This window comes from Solea solea, chromosome 12 (assembly GCF_958295425.1).
Source record: "Solea solea chromosome 12, fSolSol10.1, whole genome shotgun sequence".
NCBI classification, from domain to species: domain Eukaryota; kingdom Metazoa; phylum Chordata; class Actinopteri; order Pleuronectiformes; family Soleidae; genus Solea; species Solea solea.
In genome coordinates this window covers 10,633,398-10,642,630 of record NC_081145.1, presented here as the reverse complement: position 1 = coordinate 10,642,630, position 9,233 = coordinate 10,633,398, and the positions used below count along the sequence as shown (strand labels likewise).

Genomic DNA, 9,233 nt, shown 5'->3' with positions numbered 1-9,233 from the left:
GGATAACATATCCCGGAAACACTCCTTCTTCAGTCGGACAGCTTCCCTGACCACCGGTGTCCACCACGATGTTCGAGGGTTACCGCCCCTTGAGGCACCTAAAGCCCTGGAGCCACAGCTCTCCACTACAGCTTTCACAATAGAGTCTTTGAACCCATTATTATTATTATTATTATTATTATTATTATTATTATTAATAATAATAATAATAATAATAATAATAATAATTTAGGGCAGCTGTGGCATAAACCTTACACTGAGTCGTGGTTTAATACTTTGTTTATCACTGTACATACAAAATAACATAATAAAACAACAAACATACAATTTATAAATGACCTTATATGGTACTCTCCTCATCCCATGTCCTTCTTTGTGCATCATCCATACTTAAAATATCAATATTTGCTTTAATGCGACCAAACAAAGTCTTCTGAAATTCCTGTGTCCTGATCCTCACTCCTGTCCAGTGAGTGGCAGTAATGGGCATTTAAGTCGACAATGAACCTGAACAGAAGAAGAAGAAGAAGAGCGCCAATATTGACTTTTCCTAAGGTAAGTTGATGACACACCCGTACATTTAGCTTTCATTAACCGGACTTTCTCCAGCTGTACGAACGGCGCTGTCATTTAACACGCAAGTGTATTCATGTATTAATGTATTTATTACCATGTTTCATATTCATGCATTAAGACAAGACGTGCGAGTATGCTGCTGTGTTTTGTTAGCTTCCTGATCGCATTGCATGTGTAATGTGACACAGGAAGTCTGGATATTGGTGTTAAAGGGTGTTTTTTTTTTTTTTATTTAATTGTGGAATATTATCGGATTCTGTGTAAAGTATTTAATTGTACCGAAAGAAAGTGAGGAATAACGCTGTTATAGACATGAGCTGGTTTAAAATGCAGGTGATGAGTGAGCTCTGTTAAGCAAACAAATTATTAACACGTCAACAAGTCAGTCCAAGGTCTACTCTAGATCTACTGGCATATGTTACCATTTGATGGTGTTCCCTGCATCTATTACACTGAGCTCATCTGTCAGTGTCCACCTTTCCAGGCACATTGACCTAATGCTTTAAGGGAAGACCTGAAAAGTGCTCTCTCAACATGGAGGCGGTCGTTAGTCTCCTAAATGTTTTCCACGGTGAGGACGGAGGATTTCCTGTGACACTCGGCCTCTTTCTCATCTTTCTATGTCTTCTCTACTGGTGAGTAAATGTGTATATATAAGCATCCTCTGTTTAGGATGTAGTGTGTGGCTGCAGAGGAAATGAAATCATCTTCTAGTAACAGAAAGCAAGTGAATTTTCATGAATTCCCAATCAAGACAACACTGTGCTCTGTTTTCCAGGTATTCAGTGTACCCGTTCTCAGTTCTCTCTCGATGTGGCATCAAACATCCAGACACAGTGCCTTTCTTTGGCAACCTATTCATGTTTCGCCATGTAAGACATGGATGCAGCTTCCGTCACATTTGGACTTAACTCCCTTTTCCTGTCTCAATTTGTGTGCATTATGACATCCCACCCTACTTCATAGTATTGTAAATGTATTGTTTCTTCACACCCATAGCCAACCTGACCCAGAAAATAATACATCATGGAATGTTGACTATGTATTTCTTTAAACTGATCACTTACTAAGTCATAATCAGATTTGCCTACTTCTTTACAAGCAGCACAACTATGAAATTAACAAAGACAAACAGAAACAGCCCATAATGAAAACCTAAACTAACTTTACATGCAGACTACTTTTATCTCAGTGAGTTACACTTTCATCATCACTTTCATTCTAGTGTTTCAAGTTTTGGATTTAAGATTAAAAAAGTAATCTTTTAATTTGAAAGAGTTGGAATAAAACCAGTCAATGAGCCATTTCCTGCTATCCTATGATATGTTTTTTATTGTTATTTAACGTGTTTTTTTCAGGGTTTCTTTGGCCCGATGTCTGATCTCATAAGGACTCATGGCAGGGTTTGTGGGTAAATACATGTTTGTTTGTTTTTATCTACATGGGTAAAGTTTGGACATTTTTTTAAATTTGTGAAATGAGAAATGTCGTATTCAAACAGTGACATACATTAGCAACATTGATTGAGACTCTTTGCTGTTGATAGGTACTATTTGGGACGCAGACCGGTGGTGGTGATAGCCGACCCTGACATGCTTCAACAAGTGATGGTCAGAGACTTTAGCAGTTTCCCAAACAGAACGGTGAGGACATCAGCTCAAGAAACACACGCATGCATGCACGCACGCACGCACACACACACACACACACCAAGTGGTTTCTCACAATTCACACAGACTCGGTTGCTGTTTTGATAACAAACGTGTTTTTTCCCCTGTTCTCATTCTGTCCTTTTGATAAAGAATTTTCGCTTTGCCACCAAACCCAGCAGTGACTGTCTCCTCTTGCTGAGGAATGAACACTGGAAAAGAGTGCGGAGCATCCTGACCCCGTCCTTCAGTGCTGCCAAGATGAAAGAGGTGAGATAAGAGTGCTTGGACTGTTTACTTGTACTTGATATTTGTGTACTTAGTGGGAAGTTGTGTGGGGGGGAAATGTGGACAGGTTTGTTTTGAGGGGTTATTTAAAGATGACCTAGTATATTTCTGATCATTATTCAAGATTCAAGATTCAAGATTTCTTTATTGTCATACCAACACACATTAGACATGAGGTCAGAACAAAAATCAGTCTCTCCAGAACCCGGTCGGCCCAGCAATAAGAATAATAAGAAAAAAGAAATAGAACCAACAGTTTAACTTAACAAATATAAATTAAAAGAGATCAAAACTTTAAACCTCTGGAGGTAAGGTGCTGTGCAAAAAAGAATTGGTGCAAGGGTGTGTACGGTACTGGGGGCATGTGCAAAGTACAGTACGTGGGGGGGGGGGCAGCAGGGCTATGGGGGCTACAGAGGGTTCAGGAGTCTGACAGCTCCAGGGAAGAAGCTGTTCCTCAGTCTCGTAGTTCTGCTCTTGATGCTCCGTAGCCTCCTGCCTGAGGGGAGGTGGGTGAACAGTGTGTGTGCCGGGTGAGTGGGATCTCTCATGATGCAGGTGGCCCTCTTCCTGCATCTGGAGGTGAAGATGTCCGTGATGGTGGGGAGGCTGCTGCCCACGGTTCTCTGTGCAGCTTTCACCACTCTCTGCAGAGCCTTCTTCTCTGCCGTGCCACACAGTGATGCAGGAGCACAGGACACTCTCCACTACACATCTGTAGAAGGTGATAAGGGCTGACCTTCCTAGTCCAGCGCGTCTCAGCCTCCTGAGGAAGTAGAGGCGCTGGTGTGCCTTCCGGACCAGGCTAGAAGTGTTCCTGCTCCAGGTGAGGTCGTCCTTGAGATGCACGCCCAGGTACCTGAAGCTGGAGACCACTTCCACCGCTGTTCCTCCGATGTGCAGGGGAGAATGGGGGGGATGTCTGCTCCTCCTGAAGTCCACGATCATCTCCTTTGTTTTCTTTGTGTTGATGCAGAGGTTGTTTACCCTGCACCAACCCTCCAGGTGTTCCACTTCCCTCCTGTAGCTAGACTCATCATTGTTGCTGATGCGTCCAACCACTGCTGTGTCATCAGCAAACTTCACAAAGTGACAGCTCGGATGTATAGGTGAGCAGTCATGAGTGAGCAGGGTGAACAGAAGGGGGCTCAGCACGCAGCCCTGGGGGGAGCCAGTGCTGAGGGTGATGGAGGTGGAGGAGATGTCGTGAATCCTCACTGACTGCGGCCTGTCTGTCAGGAAGTCCAGGACCCAGTTGCAGAGGGGGGGGCTCAGTCCAAGTGAAAGGAGTTTATGGATCAGGGTCTGTGGTATGATGGTGTTGAAAGCAGATGTGAAGTCGAGGAAGAGCAGGCGGACATATGAGTCTTTGCTCTCCAGGTGAGTGAGGGCTGTGTGGACCACAGAAGAGATGGCGTCCTCTGTGGATCTGTTGTTCCTGTATGCATATTGGTGGGGGTCCACAGTGATGTCAATGCTGTCCTTGATGTGCATTCTGACCAGTTTCTCGAAGCACTTCATGACTATCGGGGTGAGAGCTACTGGCCGATAGTCATTCAGGCCTGTCACTGTGGAGCCTTTAGGGATGGGGATGATGGTGGAAGTCTTCAGACAGGTGGGAACAACTGACTGCCTGAGGGAGGTGTTGAAGATGTCTGTGAACACCTCCGACAGCTGGTCAGCACAGCCTTTCAGCGCCCGCCCAGGGATGTTATCGGGACCAGCGGCTTTGCAGGGGTTGATCCTCCTGAGGATATTCCTCACCTCTGCCGTGGTCACGCTGAGGGGCGCATCGCCTGGTGTTGGGGTGAGTCTGGTGCTGGTAGAGCTTCTGGGAATCTCGAAGCGAGCGTAGAAGCTGTTCAGAGCATCGGGCAGAGAGGGGTCCCGGGGGCACTGTGCATCTTTAGTGTTGTAGTCTGTAATGCATTTTATGCCCCTCCACATGCTCCGTGGGTCATTGGAGGAGAAGTGATCCTGGACCTTCTGAGCATAGGTGGATTTTGCCCTCTTGACTCCTGCGATCAGCTCCCTCCTGGCTGCCCTGAGAGCCAGTGCATCTCCTGACCTGAAAGCTGCATCCCTAACCTTGAGCAGAGACCGGACCTCTTTGTTGAGCCAGGGTTTCTGGTTTGGGTACGTTGTCACTGTCCTGGTGGTTGTGACGTCCTCCACACACTTGCTGATGTAGCCCAGGACAGCTGACGTGTACTCCTCCAGGTCAATGTCCCCCTGACGATCAGCTGCTTCCCTGAAGACATGCCAGTCTGTGCACTCAAAGCAGTCCTGCAGTTCGGCGTTGGCATCGCTGGGCCACACCGTGATCGTCCTCTGTGCAGGTCTGCTACGCAGTGGCTGGTAAGCAGGGACCAGCATGATGGAGATGTGATCGGAAAGCCCGAGGGGGGGCGGGGCACGGCTCTGTATGCACGTCGAAACAAATGTCTCTTCTTTTTTCTTGTAGATGGTTCCACTCATTAACACAGCCACTGATGCCCTAATGAACAACCTGAATGTGAATGCCGAGTCTGGAGAGGCCTTTGACATCCACAAGTAACTACATGAAGTTGAACTAAAACAAACAAAAGTCATCGTATGGTGTCTTTTGTGTCGCGTCTCATTTTTATTTGTGTCTGTTTTTTCAGATATTTTGGCTGGTCCACCATGGACGTTATTGCCAGTGTGGCATTTGGAACGCAAGTGGACTCTCAGAAAAACCAAGACGATCCATTCGTCCGCTACGCTCAGATGTTCTTTTCTTTCACTTTCTTCAGGCCAATGTTGCTGTTTTTCAGTCAGTTCAAGTCTATTTGTGCTTCTACCATTTATATAACTTAAGTATTACAGTGGGGATAAAAAAAAACTTAACTTAATTATACCGAGGACTAGAAACTGGAGGGCTTATAGATACAAGTTACCTACATAATCCATGACTGCATGTTAACAAAGAAAACAATTTATTTTCAAATGTATCAGTCAAACATATTTTCTTCTGTGTGCTGTGTATAGGACTAAATGTTGTGTACGCAGAGACACAAACAACGTTTAGTTTAAATGTGGTTTTTTTGCGTGTACAGTGGCTTTTCCTCACATCATGACTCCACTTGTGGGACTCCTCCCCAATAAAAGACAGGACCAGATGAATAATTTCTTTATCAACACTATTAAGCAAATCATCAAGCAGAGAGAGGAACAGCCTCCGGAACAGGTGTGATTTTTGTTATCCCAAAAAGTGCATCTAGTGTTTCAAATGTTCCGTCCTTAAAGGAGCTTGTGTTCTTGCCGACATTTGTCTGTTTGCCTGCCTACCTCAAAAGATTCATGCATTTTAATTACGTGTTTTGTCGAGATATAGGTCATGGCCGAAGAAAGAAATGATGTCCCAGATTTCAAACATGTTAAAGAAATACTAAACAGATTTGCATTTAGCTTTGTATTACTAGAATAGGGGTAGTATTCTTGAAGAATTGTGCTTCCCCTCATTTTTCTCGAGTCGAGAACTATCTTCATTTTTTATTTGTTATGTGTCCACCAGTGACACTTGGTCCAAGGCTTGAAACTGCAACACACTTTTTAGAGCCACTCGTAGGGGGACGGGAACTCATTACCCAGAATATTTTTCAAAAATACTACCCATATTCTAATAATACAATGCTAAATTATATGAAGTATTCCTTTAACCTCTATGACTCTCTGGGTGTTTAATGGCAAATCATTTTTATGTATTTATTTTATTTATTTGCTTGTAGAGACGCAGAGACTTCCTTCAGCTGATGCTGGACGCTCGCACCAGCAAAGAGACTGTGTCTGTGGAACATTTCGATACACTGAACCACACCGATGACCTCAGTCACAGGAACCAGCAAGCACAGCCGTCGGCCCCGGATCACAACAGTCCTCACGCACAGGGGCCGCACACCAGAGGGCCTCAGAGAAAGATGATAACCGAGGATGAGATTGTGGGTCAGGCTTTAATCTTCCTCCTGGCAGGCTATGAAACCACCAGCAACACGCTGGCTTTCACCTGCTACCTCCTGGCTCTGCACCCTGACTGTCAACACAGACTCCAGGAAGAAGTGGACGAGTTTTTCACTAAATATGCAAGTATTAACGAGCCGTTTGTTCTGATCATGTTTGCTTAATCTAGTTATGACAAAACTTCACAGTGGTGGGTTGATCTTGTGCGACCTGTTGTAGGAGTCACCAGATTACGCAAATGTTCAGGAGCTGAAGTATCTGGACATGGTTATATGTGAGGCCTTGCGATTCTACCCTCCTGGACTCAGGTAAAGGAAGTAGCCAAATATAAAATATGATATAAAGATAAATTATGTCCAATAAACATGCTGGATTTTTATTTTTTTTTTCACAGGTTTGGACGAGAAATCGAACATGATTGTGTGGTGAGTGGCCAGTTCCTCCCTAAAGGGGCCACGCTGGAGTTCCCCGTGGGTTTTCTCCATCATGACCCAGAGCATTGGCCAGAACCTGAAAGGTTCATCCCTGAGAGGTAAGTAACGTTGCATTTTCAGTTTCCTAATGTGTCTAATAGACATCCGTGACTAATTAAACCTGGAGTAACACTTCCAAGTCACGTGCAACAGTCAAATCAAGCAACTGTAACACTGTGCTTGGAGTTGTCCTTTCAGAAAGTTATTTTATTAACCTTCAATTCAAGATAGTTGCCTTCCATTGTGTTACCTGTGGGATTCTCTGTTAGACAAAATCATCCAAACCTTGGCTTTTCTGCACAAACCATTGTTGTGTCTTCCGTCTGCCTCTGAGAACACCAGAGTGCAGATATTTTGTACACTCCTCCAGTGATCTATGTGGATTCCTAACACATTATTGGGTCCTATGAATGCTGCAAAACAGCAAAGATAATGGTATTATAAATATTTAGTAGACTCAGGTTTTTACTCTATGAACTGTGTGTGTGTGTGTGTGTGTGTATGTTTTAAGCTGTACATGTAATTTAAGTTATTGCTCCCCAGATTCACACCTGAGGCCAAGGCCAGTCGACATCCATTTGTGTACCTGCCGTTTGGGGCCGGCCCCCGAAACTGTGTGGGGATGAGACTCGCTCAGCTGGAGTTAAAAATGGTGTTAGTTCGTCTGTTTCACAAATACAACATTGTGGCCTGCACTGAGACCGAGGTGAGTTTGACTGGTTAAACACTAAAGACAATAATGTTTTAATTATCAAAAAAAGGAACAGCTGACTAGACTCATATGATTGAAGCAGGTAGGTTTACTGTGACTTCATGAAATAAACAGATTTCAAACATTTGTTGTGGAGTTGGTGTGAATGGAAGAGGAATGGTGATGATTTTCCTGGGTATGGTAACTTATCATTCAGTGCATTGCCATGCAGACCGGATAATAATCATAAAATAACTGTAAATAAATAACTCACCTTAGTAAAAGCATCCACTTGAGCCAAATCTGTTTGTCTTAGGTTTCCCCACAGTAAGTAAATGGCTCCAATTTTAAGGAATAGCTTAACTTGTAACACAACAAATTAATGATGTTGATGGTGCACAATGAAAAGATGAAATATAAAGTATATTATTGGCTTAAACCAACCAACTTAGTGGTGGCAGCACGGTGTTCAAACAAAGGGTATATGGCTGCTTCTTCTTCTTCTTTTGGCTTTGTGGCAGGCTGGATGCTTTAAGGACATACTGCCTCTATCAGGTTTACACTGGGACTACATATTGACTTTAATACTGCCATAGCCACTTGATGATCCATAGATCCAGCTAAATACCTGATGGAAATTGTTTGAATGCACAAATGTATTGTTTAAGCAAAGATAGTAAGAACATGACTGAGCACAAGTAACCTCCCTTCACAGAAGCAATGTTTCACGTTTGGCTTTTCTTTTCCTTTTCTTTGTGCAGGTTCCTCTTGAGCTGACGTCAATAAGCACTCTCGGACCGAAAAACGGCATCTTTGTGAAAATCACCAGGAGAGACGTGGACGGCAATTAACTTCACATCCAGATGATTTAAAAACTCACTTTGTAGGGATTCACTTTAAATGTGTGAGCAGTTTTCTCATTTAGAAATACTTGAATCTTATAGAGTTAAAATATATAACTTAGACTTTGGTTGTTGTGCTCATCTAGTGGCTCATCGCGTCATGATAAATGGGACGTGCAAAGAGTGTCAGGTTTCGAGAAGAAGGGAAAAAACAGTACTGTGATCTGCTGTCGTGCATAGCAATCCTGGATAATGTGCAGCTTGTATTAAGAACAGTGTGAGAGCCACTCAAAGTAATTTTGTAGCGTTAAGTTTAGTATATGTAATACATTGTTAATATATTCAAGTTTATGGTGAGTGGGAAACTGATTTGTGTTGGATAAAAGCATGTTATATTTGAGCTTTACGACAGTTAGGGGAGGTTTTAAGGCAGTTTGGTGTGAGGGTATGGAGGATTTTGCACGTGTGGATGTATATAACCTTTGTTTTCTTGGTTTTTGTCTTCAAATAAATGGACGTAAACGTTTATCTGCCTCCTGTGGAATACTTGTGAGTAACATTGGGTTTTTCAAAAATAAATAATGGGACACGAGTCAGAAACAAAAGCACTGCAAAATAAGTGGCCGTAGGAACTTGGACTGTGGTTTAAACGGCCACTACAAACAGGCTAAAACACTCTTGTGAAAATAACCATTTCTATATATTTTCTATTTCACCAGGAGCAGACTATAACAGA

General features: G+C 43.3%; 1 protein-coding gene across 4 annotated transcripts; it reads left to right on the top strand.

Annotated features, from left to right (window-relative positions):
• Positions 1 to 517: 517 nt before the first annotated feature.
• LOC131469570 (thromboxane-A synthase-like) lies at positions 518 to 9,023 on the top strand. Of its 4 annotated transcripts, none has more exons than XM_058644685.1 (14): positions 518 to 555; positions 1,061 to 1,211; positions 1,355 to 1,448; positions 1,935 to 1,987; positions 2,123 to 2,219; positions 2,379 to 2,495; positions 4,978 to 5,066; positions 5,159 to 5,307; positions 5,591 to 5,721; positions 6,263 to 6,613; positions 6,711 to 6,799; positions 6,886 to 7,023; positions 7,508 to 7,670; positions 8,417 to 9,023. In XM_058644685.1, exons 2-14 carry the CDS (start codon positions 1,111 to 1,113, stop codon positions 8,504 to 8,506), a joined length of 1,662 nt encoding a protein of 553 aa, XP_058500668.1. In that variant the 5' UTR covers positions 518 to 555; positions 1,061 to 1,110; the 3' UTR covers positions 8,507 to 9,023. The 4 variants fall into 4 exon arrangements, with proteins under 4 accessions (XP_058500668.1, XP_058500667.1, XP_058500669.1 ...); XM_058644684.1 differs by having other exon boundaries at positions 555 to 637; XM_058644686.1 differs by lacking the exon at positions 518 to 555 and adding an exon at positions 633 to 651.
• The last annotated feature ends 210 nt before the right edge of the window (positions 9,024 to 9,233 follow it).